Below are 20,048 nucleotides of genomic sequence, written 5' to 3' on the forward strand. Positions count from 1 at the left end.
TCAAAGTTAACTAAAAATAATAATTGTTGCATTTTTGTTAAGTAATTTGGTTGTTGAAAATTCTCCTTTCGACAATCTGCGAACAAGGCATTATGTATGTAAATTTGTTTTTTGTAAACAAAGTATTATCAATAAATGTTTTTGTTCCATTGGATTTGCGCGTGTTTCGCTTGGTCGTTAACAATTTTTACAAATGTCTTTGGGTTGGTTTACACGCAGAACGTTAGATTAACACGCGTTTACAACTATAATGCAACTGCTATTAAGTGTACATATACTAACGCTCTTCATGTGAGTCAGCCCTTATTCGGCGGGTTGTTTTTTTATCGGACCTAAGTAGAACGACAGTTTTGCGTCGGTTAGATGTACCTACTCCACTTGTTGGGATATGGCTTCGCATGCATATAATGTTTTATTTGTCAATTGTGCGCTTTCCGGGGGACAAGCGACCTGTGACGGATCTGCCTATTAATAATATCATGTACGTATATAACATTATATCGGCACGCCAATGGCTTCTCCGGATATTTGTACCGCGTGTGGTGTAATGATAAACCTTATAAAATCGCACGGTTTCTGTGCGTGCAGATGAACCGACCCGAAACGCACGAGTCCGACAAAATGCGACCGCAGAGTTTTGCGGTGAAATTCGATTTATTATTATAAAAAAATATAAAAGATATTTTGTTGTCGACGTCCAGCACGCAATAAAAGTCACGGCGTCGACTTAAAGCTTTTTATTTTTTTTATTATAATATTATAATGACGTTGGCGGTAAAAATGCCGAGAACCTGAATATAGAAACCGTGTTTCTACATAATATTATTATAACTTATAACTTATAATACACACACACACACACACTAAGCTATAGAAAATCCGCCTTCGCGTCGCAGCGACATTCTTGCGGGCGAATTCCATCTCACTTTGTCGTCGTTAAACATATTGCCGGAATGCTATTATGCCAATATTTCCCGGTACTAACACACAGCGACCAGCGCGCACCGTCTTGTAGAATACGAAGAGGACGGACTTCTTGTGTGCACCACCGCCGCCGCCGCTGTTTTATTATATTGCGGTGATTTTACCAGTTCATTTCACACACAGTACACACACCGCCATCGTACTGTTGTTGCCCGGTGGGGCCATTGTGCTCGTGTACACAGCGGTTGTTGTGTCCTCGTCCTCCACCCGCACGAAGAGCTCGCATAAAATAAACATAGTTTCTAAAACGATATGATGCAATAGTCGATTGAGATTTTTATCGAGTACGAACCTCACACGCCTCTGGTCCGGTGTTGTATAATAGTAATCATATTACCTATAACAGATTGTGAATTACTAGCTCCTCCTCTCCCCCACCCACAAAAAAACCCACTCGTAGCACAATTTTCGTACTGCTACGTTTTCTGGTTTATTTTTGCTAGTAAAAGATTATTGCCAGGGTTCAGCGGAGTAAGGTTTGCAAACTAATAGGGTGGGAATTTCGTCTGGTGGTTAAAAGTTTTTAAAAAATAATATTTTTCTAACATTTTACATTTAGGAACATAACAAAGAGGAAGCGAGGGACTTTACCAAAGTGCGGTTTTATCTAGAATAATAATGTATTATAGGGCGAGTCAAGTTCATCGGTTTTAATATTATTTTAACGGTTTCGGATTATCACCACCGTGTCATTAATCGTTTACAGTGGACTAAACGACGACCGGCGGTGATAAAACGGCGGGCCCGCAAAAGCTTTTTGGGGTAAAGCATTGTGTTTTCTATGACTCGGTATGGTCGATCGCAGCAGCTAAGAGACAATGGGATCGTCATTTAAAATAAATATACATAATATATTTATGCATTTGTGGGAAATCTGCAGGGCCTCGTTATTTCAAAGTGTCATTTCTCGGATAAAAGCCATTAACCGTAACGCTCCCGCACAGATCTCTGGATTTTCAATAAAAAACGCGGCCCGTACATTACTTCAATATACTGGACAAGGTTATTGAGTTATAATATTATAGTATGTATAGAATATTATGATTAATGACTGCACAGAAAACCCGACCGATCTGGATGTGTACTAGCGCGAGTTAAATATTATTAATGAATCCAGTTGTTGCCAAAGAGCCATTAGGTAACTAATCGAACGCGACAAGTCCAAAGTCTGGCCGTTAAAAGCAAACTGATATCAATATTATTATTAGAATACACAGTTAGTATAGCATAGTATTACTATCCAGGCGAACGATAACTTTAAGTCGAGTAATCTAGACTTATACCTAAACGACCAATCTAATAGATAGGAGCTTATTGATGCTATGATTTGCTTATGGCCAGCAGCATGTGTAGACTACAGAGAGAGAAGATAAAAGTGATAAAAAAAAATGCATTAACATAATAATAATTGTAATTATGGGACCAATGTGCTATTATTTTGTTGCCAAACAAATATTTTTTTTTATTTATTAGAACTCGTTTGGGTTTAAACGCATTAATTATTTTTTGCAAATAAAAACAAAACGATATTCTTTGTTATACCGTTGCCGCAAACAGACATAATATTTTATCTTTTGTAAAACGCTTTACATTGCAATCCAGAAACCGGCATCCTTATTTAAGTGCTTACCGCGCTCCGCATCCGTCGTGGGTAACACTTGTTCGTCTATGTATATAATATGAGGTTGGTTTAAAAAAAAATAACCTACCGTGCCTCGAGTAAATCTAAATAAACACTGCCGGCGCGTAGGCTTGTGAAAAATATAAAACGCGCACGTTAGCATAGGTCGTGTAACTATAATATATTATAAACATGGCGGATATGTTTTTTTCCATTACACCACACTTGAGTTGTTTGCCGCGGGCCTATTGAATTTGTCGGTCTTCATATTTTATAATTTATGCATTCCCGTTGAAAAAAAAAACTCGAAAAAATAGCGAGAAACGCCAATATTTAAAGCGCGCTTTGATCGGAAAGAAAAAATTGTAATACATAAATAGGCATAAAAAGTTACAACTCCCTTGTTTTGTGTTTTAAGTAAATTTAAAAACCACCAGTTAGGTACCATAGTCGGTTGATGTAGCAGTAACTGGACCGCTACTGCGCTTTGAAATGCCGGCCAGAGCAACCAACAGGTTTCACGTGCAATCTAGATAATATGTTATATTATGCATTTTATTATTCAAACCACTCATCTGTATCGTCGGGTCTTAACGGGTTTTGTTTTTTATCAAATAGCATTTTTTTTTTTAAATTAAAATAATCATAAATAAAATTTGCACGTCTCCGTCGATTCCACAGATTCGCCGAGATTTTTTTTACATCTTTTTTTACGGGTTACAGGTTTAGATGTGTATTCCTCTCGCCCAAGGTATTACCCCCCCCCCCCCACCAATATATTTTTAAAAAACACGTTCGTCAAAGCGTTTTCTCTCTCACCGTTTTTACACGGATAATCCACTTAAAAGCACACCGTACCTTCCGGCGCCGGCGGTTATAACATCCTGAGGATGTTGTGGCTCTGTACTTACGGTGGACCGTTTGCCTTGACGGTTTTACAATTCTATTTTATTATTATCCGAGATACCGGGTAGGCCCAGGCCGGGTCTTCGCCTACAAAAACAACAACGGCGGAGGAAACAGTGATGATGAGATGTGTGTAAGATAATTGAACGAAAACAAAACGTTCCACAAAGTGTATCGGGTTATAGGGTGGTGTTTATCATCGAGTACCTGCATACGACGACCTATTATTGTGGAAAACATACTAATACCAATTAACGGGTACACGCGGTGCAACTATTTATGCAATCAACCGAAATAAAGGAAGAGCCTGGTTCAACAACAGCTATTGTATTATGTGGCATTAGGTTATAAATTATCGTTATAAAACGCGTAGGCGTGCTTTAATTGATATTATAGTTATTGAAAAGCGAGCCGGTCTTCGCAATGGCCATATATCTATATTAAATATATGTACTTGCGGTCAATGCACCGCGTGTAGATTAACAAACAAAGAAAATATATAATACATACCTATGGATTAGTGATAAAATATGATTATCTGGAAAAATATGGAGCAGCGACGTTCGCTTTAATTTGCATAAATAAAATCAGTGTTGTTATTAATTATACTAGCCAGGAAGACTCCGTTAAGTATGTTGCGTCATTTCAACCGCACATCGGTCAGTCGTGTATTTTATCAGTTCGTCAATTCATTTTTGTTTTTGTTTTTTTTTTTAATGTTAGTTGTACGGAAACATGTACTTTTTAATTTTTAACCCTGTTCGCGTTAGTCGTTAAAAACAATAATCTGTCTAATTCGTGGCGGTCGTGTGGACCATTAACAGAGGACACACTCGTTAAGTGATCAATTAAAAAAAAAAAACTATTAATAGCTTTTTAATTGGCAAATTCCTCTGCGTATACAATCGCGTTTTAATTTACAAATAAGTATTCCGCTATCGCTAAGCAATCGCAACACTGGGACACGTTTATGAACAATATACACCTAATTTAATTGTACGGGGTCAACGGTTAAAGTCTCAAATAAAGGTTTTGAACAATTATTATACGTTGATTATTTTTGTTATAAAAAAAAGCTGTATTTTCTGGGGTGCCGCTGATAACACGTTTACAATAATTTGCCCGCCTGATCCTTGTAAAAGGTATATTGCGTGAATAATGTAAAATAAAAATCACCGTTTTCCGCGTCGACTTTCTAAGTTCTTCTATAATCCAAGTTCTATTTCATTCGTTTTATATTGTAAAGACATCTTGGATACGATACGTCGACAATGTCTTTTGTGTATTTTAGTCAAACATGTAGTGTGTACAATATAACAATATGACAGATATTTCAATAAACGTATACAACACATTGATTATATTCCGTATGCGTCTCCGGCGCTTTTTATTAGATATTCGCAAAATATGTAAAATCTACTAAATTATAATGATATATTATTATAATAATGGACCGAATGCCACCGCCTTCTTCGCGTCTAATTAAGAGCCCCGAACAGATAACAAACAAACGGTGGTGCGCCCACTTTTGCATTATTCAATTTATTCTATTATTATAATATGTAATATATGTGTTTTAGTTGTATGTAGTGTTGTATTATCATAAACATATGATGTTTGCGGAAAGTGTTTTTTTTTTCCGAAGAAGAGAAAAGGATATAAAACGAATGTGATGCGCGTCCTCTATATAGTAAATCTGCGACGCCCACGCCATCACAAAGCTTGTACCTATAATATATTATATTGTATAACTCGATCCGATATAGTTGATTTAAACATAATTTTTTGTTTATATTTTTATACGGACCCCGGACGTAATTAGACTCATAATGATGTACCGGCTGTTATCATGATAATAATAATTTTATTTTCTGGCGATGTATCATAACTTTAATTGCAGTAAACGTTGTTATTATCGTCGTCGTCGAATACCATCTTAACCGTTGTAGGTCGCGCAGAGAACACAGAATAGGAGAGGTCCCCCCCCCCAAAAAAAAAGAAAACATGCTAATTTGAATAAATACAAACGTGTATTCTGCCGTTAAAGGTAAAAATAAAAAAAATATTATTAATATGATAATATTTTATATACGTGTACCTGCGCTTACTAAACGGTTAAGCTCGTGATTTATTTATTATAATATTATACGTGATCAGGACAGAGTACTATGAAGATGCCGTGTACGTTTCTTTTTTCTTCATAATATCCTATAGGTACTTAATATTTTTACAAAGACAAATCGTGTGTGTTTGTGCGGTAATGTCAGATGTGTACATTAGCGTTTCAATGCGAATGAGTTCGACGCTGCTGCTGTACTATTATGTTAACGGAGTACTTGTGTAAGTTGTCCAGAAGGGCCGTCTTATGCCGTTGGGCACACAGAGTTTTGGGGGCCTTTTAAGAAAACCAAAAATAACGTAAAGATGTAAAATTATACTACTCGGGGCCCCCATCAGGCCGAGCGCCCTGGGTTCGTGCCCTTAGGGGAAGATGGAACTGTGTAATAATTTTAAATATGATATTGTACATAACTCGTTATAACAATATTATCAGACATGTTGGCCGCAGCAGCAGCATCGGTTCTGCTGGTTGATGATGAAAACGCTCATTGGCAATCGAACTCTCCCCCCTTTGGGTTGTATTCTTTTTTTTTTAATATTATTTTTCTCTGTCCATTAATTTTGCGGTACACGTGTACTTTTAATTTGCATCGACGGCCACAATCGTTTGGAGCTCGACGACAATGTCTGAAATAATGTTATTCGAGTGTTAAAAAAAATATATCTACAAATCGCCGTTTACAAGTAGGTACAAGCGACGTTGTATGGGCGGGTTGTGTGTGTATTATTTAGCTGTATTGGTTTTTCATACGTCAGGGCTGTATCGTGATAAATAAGTAGGTTTATCGCGGTGGATACGACAAGTACACGCTGCAGAACCCGATGATTAATTTCGAAAATAAATGCAAATAACGTGTTTGGAGTTTAAAAAAAAAATAGCGATGGCGCCCGGTTTGGCCATCGACCGTCGTGGACGCGATATAGGGCAATTTATTTTTTATAAAAAAAAACCGACAGAATATAGACTATGTACTATGTAAACTAAAACTATGTATTTTTAATTCGTCCGTTAACTGTTGTTAATTAATTACCAGACACTTACGATTTTAGTGTGTTTCACGTAGTCTATACCGAAGATGACCATCTTCATAATATAGTAGTATATGCTGCGATTCGAATTCGAGACTTCTCGTGGTAAACATTTTCAATTTCAATTTGTTTTTTTTCGGTCGGTAACCGAAGTCCTAAGCTTTAGCGGACGCCACTGCTCGTCTATACGAACCAGAGTCATTTATACTACACTCAAATTCACGCATTCGTGATTAGTGATTACCATTAGCCGCGGTTGTGCCATTACGGATGCACACGCTGCAAGTTTTATTTTAATAATTTTTTTTTTTGTCGTGTAATCGAATCCGCCGTGAAAGCGGCGATGACGGAGACACACCTAGCACGCAAGTGACGCAACTCGACCGGACAGAGAACGGCTTCTCGTTGTAGATATAAAATTCTATAAAAGTATATATGGGTACACCTCGGGCGGTACAATTTCTGAACAGATTGTACAATTTTCGAATGTAGCCAACTGCCTAAATCAATCTCTGCCGAGTTAACGGTTGCCGAATGGGAGCCTGGCACTTGTCGTTGCAAACTGAGTGACTGCTGCGTTTATATGCTTGTAAATATTGTGCGTTGTATTATTATTATTATTATTATTTTAAACGAAGCGCACACGCCATATTTATTTTTCCTGTTGGCTGCAGCCGCGAGGCAATACATAAACGTATTATATGTAAACCTCGCCCCGGCAATATATTTTCGTAATACAATTATTATTATAATTTCATTACAGTTTTGTACTCGAGTTTGAAGCGAGTTTTTTTTTAATTTTTAGCCGAGAAAGTATTTTTTTTCTTTGTCTCTTACTCGCTCGGATAAATCGTTTACGGGACGACATTTGGTTATTTTATTATGATTAATATAGTATAGATTCTCATATATGATATGCGATCATAGAGGTGTACAGTATATGGCGGTAGGCGCATATTAGAGGGTAACGCGGTCGTTTTGAAAATATTTTCAACGTCATGTTTCCGATCGAGAATAAAAAAAAAATAAAAAAAAAGGATTAATAACTTCCCACGAGGACCGGCGATTGTAGTAGTAGTAGTAGGAGGAGGAGGAGGAGGAGGAGGATCAGGCGGCTCTTCATTGACCATCATCAAACGGCTTCGGCGGCGCCCCAAATTTTCTTGACAATCGGTCTCTCTCTATTTCTCTTTCTCTCGTACACATATTATGTCTACCTCTTATTATTATATATATGTATATATACATATAGATATATATTATGTACAATATAATACATCCAATACATGTGGATCGGATCGACGGTCCCCGTGCGGTGCCCCAAGGCCCCAGGTCGGATGTGAACTCACCGGCGCATACCCGTTCAGACACGTCGGAGACCTAACCCGGACTCGAAGACGTTCATTGTTGTCCGCCGTTTCGTTTTGTTATTATTATTTTTTTTTATACATTTTTTTGTTACATCTTCCCCACTAGTTTTGTCGTTTTTCATTGTTTTCTCGTGTTGAGTCACGAACGGAGTGGTACTATTATTACATACTTCTTCTCCGGACTTCGGTATAATACTACAAACTTACATATTGTGTAGGTAGAAGTGTATTGAGGGTGTAAGCTGAACTGTATAATTGGCGGAAAGACGTCGGAATCCGCGCATCTAAAGATCTAGCGTCCGCCTCCCACGCTTAATCTCCCCTCTGTGATCTATAGGCCTTTGGTAATTCACTCCAACGTCCGCTTGTCGATAGCCGGGTCTCGACCGCGTCTACCCACGCGATAGCGCCAAACCAGCTGTGGATTTTCTCGTTTTGTGTGATTTACCAAATAGATTAAAAAATAACGACAAATATTCTGCGGTAGGTTTTTTATACAGATCTCATTAATAAAAAAAAAAAACTTTGGTAATAAAAACTAGTTTAGGAATACATATTTTACTGATAAAAGCCGCCGTGCCAAGTTATCTGGCAACGACTGGTATCGGTACAACAATAATTTTCGCTCGGGTTCGATTGGGATTTTTTTTTATCACTAGACAGACCGCCGACATCCATAAACTTATACTTACCAAATCACACTGGCGTTGAAAACGACACGACAGGGATTGTTTGTTGGTTTGGGTTAGTCGACACGCGTGTATAATTGTGTGGCCGTGGTAAAAAATTGTAAGTAGTGGTGACGATAAAAAAAAAAAATTTTAAAAATGCACACTTCATATATTATATTTTTGAATTTATCGCGTCGACCGACGCGGTAGTCACGTACGTAAAACGCAAGCAAAACGTAGACGCAATAAAATAAAAAACGACCCTTTTTTTTCCTTTTTTGAGTTTGATTGCCGCAGAACATCAAGGACACGCATTGTGTTATTCATAACATCCGAATCGGTTAAATTACCATCGCCGGACAGATAGAACGAGTTAGATAAGATAATGAATCTAGCTTGTGTGTCGATTATTTTCAAACAATTTTCTTAATTAAAACCGTCTCCGGCTCAAACGAAAACAATACGCTTTATTCTGATCTCTTTAATGTTGAAATGATATCAATTTTGTATACATCATTCCAATTAATCAATCTTATAACATTCAAATACCGAGTAAGACATTAAAAAAAAAATTTAAGGTTGAAGGAAAGTATATTAATATAATATTAAAAATGTTATCTATCAATCGAATGTTTTGTAACATCTGAGTCAATTGATGATTTTAAAAATGTATTAAATTTACTTTTTTTTAACCGAATTATTACATAACTAGCAACTAGTTTATGTGTTATAATTATAATAATTAATCAGATTTTGTTTGATGGATTACATATGGTACAAATTGTGTATGGTTTTTTTTTATGTATGCATACAAGTAATTAAAACAAATAATCCGCTTTAGGAGGTGGGTGTATAAGCTTATAGAATGTATTTGGGGTGGATTTTTGTTTACCGTATTATTGACAAATGCCTACCCAAGTGTTGATTTGTGTTATATTTTTAACGTTGTTGCCGAGCACTTGGACATGACCACAAATTTTGACACAACGACTGCACGGTGCTGGATAATAATGCCTAATCATCTAATGTAATTTTGTTTTTTACCGGATGAATGAACTTAAGTCGGTCGCTATGGGAACTACGTGACGCTACGTCCAAGTCTTAGCGACCGGTCTTGAATTCAGTGAAATATATTATTGTATCGATTATGCTACATGTGAGGCTAGTTAGAGGATGTTGTTCCGGTCGGCCGCCGAGCCGCTTCGGAAAATCGCTGACGGTTATAAAGTCACGCTCGACCGCCCCCGGGCGGATGAAAAAGAAAAACTGTTGTAAAACCCCCATAGTTAGTCTTAATGTGTTTTTATTTTCTGGCCCGAGTGTTCGATTGCTCGTTTGACCGTAAATATCCTACTGACTAATGCCGTATACGACGGTGCACCCTCGTGTCTATCCGAGCCAGGTTTAAGCGTCAAACGCCGTTTGTAAACCACCGTTGGTATTCCGACAAGGTTCATTGGGACCGGTCTCAACACCCGAATTAGCTCGTCTATAGTGTGCGGATCTCTGTACACTTGATAAATGTAAGACGCCGTTTGGATTCCGCTTTGTTAAATTCTAATTTTCCGTTACGACTGCATGTTTGGCTCGTGACCGAACAACGCCGGACGAAGCTTTTCACAAGTACACAAAAAAGACAAGTCACGCGTGTCGAAAACTTTGCCTCCGACACGGCAGCTGTCACCGGTGTAAACCTATATGACCCTATGTACCCAAGTATGCAAGTCTTTATCGCTGTCTTGAGTATGTCTAGAGTTTACAATTTATTCGATACGAACGCCGCCGGTGTGAATGATAAATAGCATTTATTTTCGTTGTGGACCTTTTTACTTAACGGATTCCAAATCATGGTTCCGACATAGAGAGAAAGAGAGAGAGGATAGAGAGAGACTTGTCTTAGGCCGGCATGTGTTTTATCTTATCAAGTCGCAAACTCTCTCACATAATATCGTATGTCATGTTTGATTCATCGTCAGTGACACACTGTCCGTCGGTTTTTTATCAATGTGTATTCAGTTGTGAACTTCCAACCCCGTTTAGAATTGGGTACATCAATAATCGAACCCTAATGAATATTAATTAAGCTGGCGAATGATTATGAAATGTTGGAATTTTATTGTTGTATGCCATACTAACGGTGTTTCTTGTAATTGGTTCGCAGGTGAAGTACTTCTGTGGTCCGGCCAAGTGGAACGCCCAAGCCCAGCTGATCGAATCCGAGCCGCCAAAAACGCCGGAAAGCCAAGAAGTGTGGAACGGCGAAGAAGAAGACTTGAGCTCAGCTCAGCTGACGGGCAAGCTGGCAAAGTTCTCCGACCCGGAGACCGCGGTCAGAGTGCGAGGCTTGTTCGCCAACATGGCCCAATCGGTGTGCTCCAACTACACGTCCAGTGACTGCTGGAACGGCCGGACAGTAGGAGAGTGAGTATATTTTTACTATAATTCATAAACCCCCAGATACCGTTGGGATCGATGGCGTCTTGAGAGTCCCAGGGTCCATTATGCTGTTCGACAGGAACGCAGAAATATAAGAGTGATATAATCAACCTGGGCGTATGCGGACTGACTATACATACTAGGTCCTTAGCGTTAATTACTTAGGCGATCATCGATTTATCCGTTTGTCTTTAATTGCCCGTAATTGAGTGTAATAGACCTAACCGATGGTCTAGACGATTGTTTCCGAATCCACGGCGACCGTCGTCTGGCCAGTGGCCACACTCGTACATTTTACCAATAATTGTAGTAAAACAATAATAATTATTATCGTCGGCAGAAGCGCGACCTTCGCCCGGGACAGGTCAACGAATCATAAATTAATAATAAATATGCGTTGTATGTATTCACCAGAGATTGTGCGGTAAAATAATAACGCTATAATTTGTCTTTGTTCCTTACACAGATACACCGACAACGTGGTCGGGCCCCTGTTGAGCGCTCAGATGTACAACCCGGAATTCGAATGGACGTCTTCCATCAACAACCAAGACAACAAAGTGGCCGAAGTCATTGACAAGCTCAGGCACATCAGACAAGTGAGTGAATATTATCGAATCGTTATGTCGTATTGGACGCATCGTTTATACAACGATCATGTGTGTATATGCAAATGCGTGCGTGGACTCTGACTTCTTCGACTGTCTGAATGATTTCTTAGTACAGTTCAAAGGGCAAAAGCTCATCTATTCTCCTAAACAATTTAAAAACAACATATTTTTCGTTGTTCGTCGTCTTCTTCTTCTTCTCCCGTACACGAATACTATTGTCGGACAACCGAATCCACTCTCTCCACAAATCTCTATCCGTTGTCATTGCTTTAATCACTTCACACACACACACACATCTTTATGTCTTTATTTACCGTATCCACTCACTTTTTCTTTGGGCTATCTCTACTTCTAGATTCCATTCTACAGTGATCTCACCGAATTTCAACGTGCCCAAAATCATATTTCAATTTATTTTTCCTACGCCATTGGCCACCCTGCCAAAATTTCACATATCCGCCCCTCGACATTCTCATTGTCTTGTTTTCGGGTTTCGGTCATGTCTCCCGGGCAGATATTTTATTCTCTTCAATAATGTTTTTAACCGATTGTTTTCCTTGTAGATGGTACTCAACCAAGTGACGTCCAGCCCGCAATCGGATGTCTACATGTCGGACGAGCCTGAGGGTTCGGGCGAAGGAAGCGGTAGCGGTCCCGACAGGACCGGTTGGAGTGACGACGACGATAACGCGGACGAGTACTCTTCCGGAGACGGTTCCGGCGAAAACCCCATCACCACCCCTGGACCGGACGACGACTCCGAAAACCCTAGAGGTAAGTGGCTGGATTACAACCCGTTCGTTAAACGCCAGAAAGTCATCTTGCCCCATTCGGCCATCATTGAATTTAACATAGTTAAATTCAAAGAAAATAGTGTATTTATTAAGTAAAAACCAAAGAAGGAAAATATGGAACACTATATGAATCTGTGAAAGGGTTAACGGTGCACCTGCCATTGACAGACAAAGATCTGCCGTGCGTGGTTGTTCTTCGGCTGGGTTGGTTATATTATGTCTAATCGATACTATGCGTTTGTTTATAGGTCTGCTGCCCAAGAACAAACAGAACAACAGGATAGTGACTTCGGGCTCGGACGTCGTGATAAACACCAAAAAGGATGAACCGGGCGCGGCTTCGTCCATACAAGTGTCCGTCGCGTTGCTGTTGTTGCTGACGCTGTACTCTTCTTCTTCGTACCTCCTGATGACACCCGTTCGTTAGGATATATTGTACTTTTGTTAAGTTATTATTATTATTATTATTATTGTTGTTAAGTGGAAATTCGTTCTTCAATTTACTCGGCTTTTGTGTTGTTTTTTTTTTGTTAGGGTACCTTTCGCGAAAAAGATAAGTTTTTTCTAAAAAATTTTGTTTTTTTCGGGATTACTACTTTTTTTTTTTTGTCATTTTATGTTTGTTTTTTTTATTTATGTCCTTTAGACTGATAAAATTCGTGTGTATTGATATTAATTATTATTATTATTTATATTATATAAAAGGCGGGAGGGAGAGGGGGGGATGAAAAGAAGAAAAAAAAAACGGTTCGCTACGGTAATATCGGCGATATTTATACGATTGTTCAACCGATGATTCACCTAGCGCAATAATTTCTAACAGCAATCGTTAATTATATGAATATATATATATATATATTTATACCATTAGGCTTACTAACTTTACCCAATTTTTACATGATATTATACATTTAACTTGTACGCCTAACAATATTTTTTTGATGTTCTCGAGCAATAATTTATATATATATATATTTTACATAACATTAATAATAACCGCGCGTCGCGACGTTCGTACGCAGTGTGTATTTATACATAATTATATTGTATGTGACAATTTAGACTAGTTCTACTTTTTTTAAAAAAAAGCAACAATTGATTGATTATTAGTCGTGTTAAAACTGGTTTTACTACACATTAATTATTAATTTAATAATAAAAAAAAAAATCGAAATTGATTAAAAATTATTCGACTGGCGGTTTTTGACTTTTTGTTTTAATAAGAAAAATAAAATATATAAAAAATCACGATTCGCGACTTACTACTATACGTCTTATTCGCAGCACTAAATACTCAATTAATATTAATCATTATCGTTGTCATTATAATTATTATCATTAATTTAATTTAATTTTCTTTTTTTTTAATTTATTATTATTATTATAAATGTTTTGTCACTTTTTTTTAAATTTTTTGTCGGGCAAGACGTTTTGTTGTGAGACTGTAATTATTAACGTATACGTTCTCGGCGCTCAAGTCGTCATGACTTAATTTTAGGACAACATAATCCCTTTACATTGTCGCGTACCCGACGGTTTGAAACATCATGACCCCTCCCCGATCACACATTAACCGTGTGCCCCCCCCCCCCGGGTAGTGACGCCTTTCAGTATTTATCATTACTGTAGGCCGAGCTGGATGTATTATCATCGTTGCACATCAAACGCGTTCAGACTATACAGAGGACGGTTCGACAGCGACACGGGTGTCGAGAATAAATTGAGTTAAATGAATAAAATTTAAAAAAATGAATATCCGTTAAGCCCGGTGTTTTTTGTTTTTTTTTAAGTATAAGTTTATATATTATGCATTATTAATCATCTCACGATAATCACAATTGTTTTTTTTTTTTTTTATTTATAAACTAAACGACGCGACACCAAGCATAATTTATCCATATTAGTGTGGAATTTCAAAATTAAATATTTAAACTGTACAAGTATATACCGACGGTGTTCGGTAAGCGATTCGCACAGTTCACCAAAAATTCTACCTAATTAATAATAGTATTACATTTTTGATAATGATTTCTCAGGTCCGTCTCGTCTCTGATGGGCAGGGTTTTCTTTTTGGGCTTCCATTGGGTGTCCGACAAAGAGTTATGATAATATTAACAATAATAATATAGAGTTGATTGCTTGCGAATATAATTTTTTTTTTTTATTATTATATTATATATTTTAATAACGGTTTGTAACATACGAAATAGTTGTGTTGTTGTTGGACAATGTTATTATAGTAATATATGTTTACCGATGAGTGTTTTATTGGAGAAAAAAAAGAGAAATAATTTTGAATATTTTACGTGTAGTTGATTTTTTCATTTTGATGACTGTGATTTGTATAGTTAAGTAGGCAATTAAAAATAAAAAAATTATTATATATTATATTATATGAATATTGTCTTTAATGTTTATTCATGCTAATAAATAAAATATTGTATAGTTATAAATATTTATATAAATACATATATTATGTAATAAAAAAAAATCTTAGACTACGACTGTTTGTTTTTCTAATTGTAAGGTATCATTTTAAAACAAATCTAAACGAAATTAACTTTGATTGATTAATAAGTTTATTGATTATATTAATTTTGTGTTTTTCCTGCTCAAACAATGGATTTGAATTAGTTTGATTTTACTGATGTTTTACTCGGTGGGTACTATTGGCTTCTTAAACGTCAGTTCTAAGCAACCAAATTTGAATTGATTTGTACACCTACTATACAATTGCGCCTACGATATTTCATTGCAGCCGTGTACTTATATTGCATATCCAAAACGCCGTTGAACGAAGACTGTGTAAATGGAAATGTTTTTTTTTATGCAGAAATCTAAAATAGTAATTTTAAAAAATGTATTCAACCTTGTGTACACCTACTTGCCTTTTTTTATATCGCGTCACGATTCAAAGTACTTAATAATTATAATCGACAATCGGTTGACTAGAAAATAATTGAAATATAAATGTATTACCAATGAGTACATTATTTTGTACATACTCAATGGTATTACCTATTACTTATATTTAATACAGGGAGCGCTTTAACAAGCAGTGCAAAAACCACATGTCTATGTGTAAAACAATATTCGACAATATCTTCCACGCATTGTATTTACAAATTTAATCCGAAAACCGAATATTATAATTAAACAGAGCATTCATCAGAACCATTTAAATTAACCAAGAAATATAAGTAACCATGTGTTTTTTTTTTAATTCATACTGTTAGACGAACAATAAAGAACTAATTGTTTCTTAACTAAAATAGAAATACGCATGAGATAAGTCACGTTAATTATTTTTCTTTCGTTTAAACGCTCAAGACAATACATTTTTCTACAAATAATTCTTATTGGTTTAATCGTTACCTTTAGTATTTGTTGCACAACTGTTAGTTTTAACCTTAAAAAACAAATTCAATTTTTTTATGAACTAATAAAATTGTCTTGGGAAAATTGCACACCAAAAATCCTCAATAAGTAAATTTTTCAAAAAAAATATTGACATACTGTCACGCTATCTATAGTAGTATAATAATACTCTGGCTATAACTGTTCTAAAACAAAACATATTTAATCAAATAAAAGAAAATATTTACTATGTTTGCACAGAATAATTAAGCATAATATAAATATATATATATATTTTTTATAGTTTGTGAACATAAATAGTTAAGTCTACAAATAAAAAATAGTAGAATTAAAATATTCAAGTTCATGCATTATCCAATCTAATCATGTAATCATGATTAAGTTAACTGTACCGAAAATATACTGATGATTGATGAAATTTAAAATTGCCATCAATTTTTACATGAGCTACAGGCGTTTTTTTTTAATGACTAACAATAGTTGTAATTCTATTTTAGTAATTCGAGTCCATACATCAAATGTAATCAAAACCATGTGTATAACCAGTTTGTAGTAATCGAACATTATATATTTTACAACTATGGAATCAAAGTTATGGAGGATAAATTGTAGAAATAAATGAACACATATATTTTCTTAAATTAATAATAATAATTATTAATTGCACAGTAATAATGATCACTTTTAAACGCATATATAATAATATTAAAAAATAATTAGGAGTACACATTTTTAAAGTACCTATTGGAATTTTTGGCACAAGCGCAGACCTAAAAACTGACATTTTCAACAAAACAAAAAAAATACAAATTATACTAATTTATAATATACGAGTACACTATATGGATTGACAAAATATAACTAATGGTTGACTATTACTACTATATTAAAATTACAATATTTTAATATACTATATAGTACATTTTCTTATGTTTTTAAATAAATAAATTAGTTCACAAATTGTTCAAATGTTAAAACGATAGTATTTGTACACACAAATTAGCCTATGTATATAATATTATATTTTTTTATATTTATTTTATGTTAAAAGATAAATTTTTTAAATAGTTTTAATTGAAATAAACGATACTTTATTGAAAAAGAGAAAACTGGTTAAGAAATAACTATAACTATAAATATTAAAATAACATTATATAAACACAATGTGTAATGTTCTTGTATTAATTGTATGGTAGTTTTCATTAATGACATGTCACAAATAGCACTTAAAGTTGTACAATAAAAAATAATTTTTTTTTTCCGCTTAAAAAATATTGTATACATCACAGATTTATAAAAAATTGAAATTGGTTTTTCCACTAAATATGCATTTTTTTGTGCTTAAACGAAAGATAATATTACGTGTAAATAGTAACGAAATTTGCATAATTAACAAAATGAGCTGTTGATAACTGTTTTAATTTAACAAACGACGATATAACAATATTTTAATAAATATTTTGACAATGCAAACTTTATCACTGTTCACTTACGTTAAGTTCACCGTTACGTTACGTTAAATTGCGTGGAAAAAGGTACAACACACATTTACTTATATCTGTGCTGAATAAATGTTATATAACTTTATAAGTAATTAAAATAACAATTTTTAAATCTTGTAAGTCATTAAAAAACAGGACGATAAATATACTAAAATATTATTTCGATTCATTTTAACAATTTGTACATGTCTGATTCATCCAGATATTATCAATAACTAGTTTCTAAATTTGGATTTTATTAATAAAAAGAAATTCTGGAATATTTTAGAATTCTAAATCTGAATGCATACTTTAAATTCCTGTTTGCACTATCGATGTTGACTTAAACTTTTTGTTAAACAATAGAATTTGATTCAAGTAATTACGGCTAAATATAAAGTATTATATTATATTTGATACAATTGACAAGAACATTAATAATAAAATAATAACTATTTGAATTAATCAGTGTTTCACGTCAAACGAATAAAAAGAGACTTTTTTTTTTTTATCCTGATACAGAAACAATATAAAGGACGGTTGTACCCATAATGTGCTACAGCTGTAGCACGTTATTTTGTAGTTTTGACATTAATATTTTTAAAATCAATCGGTTTAAATTAAGATACCAACAAGTTGTCTAAAAAAAACTCACTGCAATAAATATACATAGTCTCGAATTTGGATCAAAATCTTTATAGTGTACGGTATGGGCCATTTACTTTGAGATAACTCATCACTATGGAAGGTCCACCTTTGGCGGCATCACCGAGTTGACTCAAAGGGCAGTTGTCAATTCCCAACAATTTTAGTTTGGAACAAAGAGCGAGCTCAAAAGGTAAATGATGAAGACTTAGATTATCGTTAATGAAGAGAGCCTCTAAGTTCTCTAACGTGCCGATTTCTTCTGGCAACGTGGTCAGTTTGTTTTCTGCTGCATTCAGTTGGGTCAAATTCGTAAGATGACCAATGGCGCGAGGTAAGGTCAGCAACTGGTTGGCTTGTAATACTAACTTTTGTAGCTCTCGCAGGTAGCCTATTTCTTGAGGTAATATTTCGAGTTTGTTTTCTTCCAAGTCCAGCACTCTGAGTTTCTGTATGTTCCCTATTGTGGCAGGCAGTCGTTTCAGCAAGTTGTTAGACAAAATCAATACCTCCAGCGAATTCATGTACTGTATGTCGTCAGGTATTTTGGTAATCAAATTTGTCGCTAAGTTCAGCTCGACCATAGTGGTCCAGGAACCCACATCCAATGGTAACGACGTCAAAGCGTTGTCTCTCATGGTTAACTTGGTCAAGTAGTTGGCTTTGGAAAATATCCCGTAAGGTATTTTATCGATTTTGTTATGTTCACAACTGATCGTGTCTACCGTCATGAATTGCGCAGGCCCGCCAGTCGGATACGACGTAAAACTATTTCTGGCTAGCGATATACTGCTCATTTCTTTTAGATTAGCAAGAAGACCATCGGGTAATGAGCTCAGCATATTGCCCTCGACGTTGAACTCGTCCATACGGTTACAGCTACTCAAGGAACTCGGTAACGCTTTCAATCTATTGTATCGTAGTCCTAGTCGCGTTAATAGTGTAAGATTACCAATTGTGTTGGGAATGTCGATGAGTTCGTTGTGTTGAAGATCCAACGTGGAAAGCTGAATGCAGCTTCCGATTTCTTCTGGTAAATGTTCCAAATGGTTATGGGAAACATCAAGCGTGATGAGTCGTTGCAGCTTACCGATTCCGGCCGATAGTTCTTTGATTTTATTTTCTCGCAAGCTAAGCATGACTAAGTTGACTAGTTTGCTAATATCATCATTTACCCTACGTATACGATTGAACCTCAAGAATAACGTTGTGAGCGTGTCGAGCTTATACACGACGTCTGGAATTTCAGTTAGTTTGTTGTGTCGCAAATCTAATACTTTTAGACTGGTGAGATAAGCCAGCGAATTGGGCAGACTGGTCAGAACGTTTTCACTCAGAGCCAGCGTCTGCAAATTTACAAGACACCCCATTTCCGGCGGTAAAGTGGTCAATTTGTTACCGTATAAGTAAAGCTCGGTCAATTGTGTCGCTTCTTTTATGGTATTCGGCACCATTGTCAGACCCGACTTGCTCAAGTCCAAACGCCAATTGGAGCTTTCGATGCAGATTTGTATTTCTCTGGTAGCATCCTGTACCACTTTCTTTGTGTTTTCTTTTTTGGCCGTCGAGGTCGGCGTGTACAGTTTTTTTGAATCTGGCTGCTGGACCGTGACTACTCGGGGCTTTAGATCGACCGGAGGAGTGTTGGAGATGGAACTTACTGACAATTTCTTCTCCTTGCGTATCTTATTGGCTTCGATCATTTTCACCAAGTCTACCTCGACGGGCTTCATAACAAAAACTGCTATAGCCTATTCAACACGTTAGTTTATACAATAAAAACAACATTTCGCACTAATCGCACGAAACATACCAAATGGAATTGGTATTTATTTTACACTTTTTCAATATTAATTAAGTTTTTCTCGAGAACCAAGATATTATTTTGTTATTGATTATATCTTTTAGTCTTCCAGATAATAACATTCATGGATGGAAAAACTAATATATACTTATCCTTCCATGAACCTCTCGACAGTCGACATATTATATTCTATACAA

General features: G+C 35.7%; 2 protein-coding genes across 2 annotated transcripts in view; one reads left to right on the forward strand and one right to left on the reverse strand.

Annotated features, from left to right (window-relative positions):
• LOC126841112 (division abnormally delayed protein-like) overlaps positions 1–14,945 on the forward strand; it is a 51,325-nt gene extending 36,380 nt beyond the window's left edge. Inside the window, exons 4-7 of the mRNA XM_050577402.1 lie at positions 10,864–11,123; positions 11,605–11,737; positions 12,313–12,523; positions 12,792–14,945. Coding sequence (XP_050433359.1) covers positions 10,864–11,123; positions 11,605–11,737; positions 12,313–12,523; positions 12,792–12,970 — 783 coding nt within the window. The 3' untranslated portion in view covers positions 12,971–14,945. The remainder of the gene's footprint in view (positions 1–10,863; positions 11,124–11,604; positions 11,738–12,312; positions 12,524–12,791) is intronic.
• Positions 14,946–17,092: 2,147 nt separating this feature from the next.
• LOC126841113 (leucine-rich repeat protein soc-2 homolog) lies at positions 17,093–19,952 on the reverse strand. The gene has a single exon (XM_050577404.1). It carries the CDS (start codon positions 19,778–19,780, stop codon positions 18,098–18,100), a length of 1,683 nt encoding a protein of 560 aa, XP_050433361.1. The 5' UTR covers positions 19,781–19,952; the 3' UTR covers positions 17,093–18,097.
• Between the last annotated feature and the right edge of the window lie 96 nt (positions 19,953–20,048).

Source organism: Adelges cooleyi, unplaced genomic scaffold (genome assembly GCF_023614345.1).
Source record: "Adelges cooleyi isolate 19-005CV unplaced genomic scaffold, UGA_ACOO_1.1 ACOO_flye_CR_arks_rails_tigmint_CR_PRNA_376, whole genome shotgun sequence".
In the NCBI taxonomy this organism is placed as follows: domain Eukaryota; kingdom Metazoa; phylum Arthropoda; class Insecta; order Hemiptera; family Adelgidae; genus Adelges; species Adelges cooleyi.

Coding starts and splice junctions, on each gene's coding strand:
- LOC126841113 (XM_050577404.1), bottom strand. CDS start 19,780: ATGAAGCCCGTCGAGGTAGACTTGGTGAAAATGATCGAAGCCAATAAG.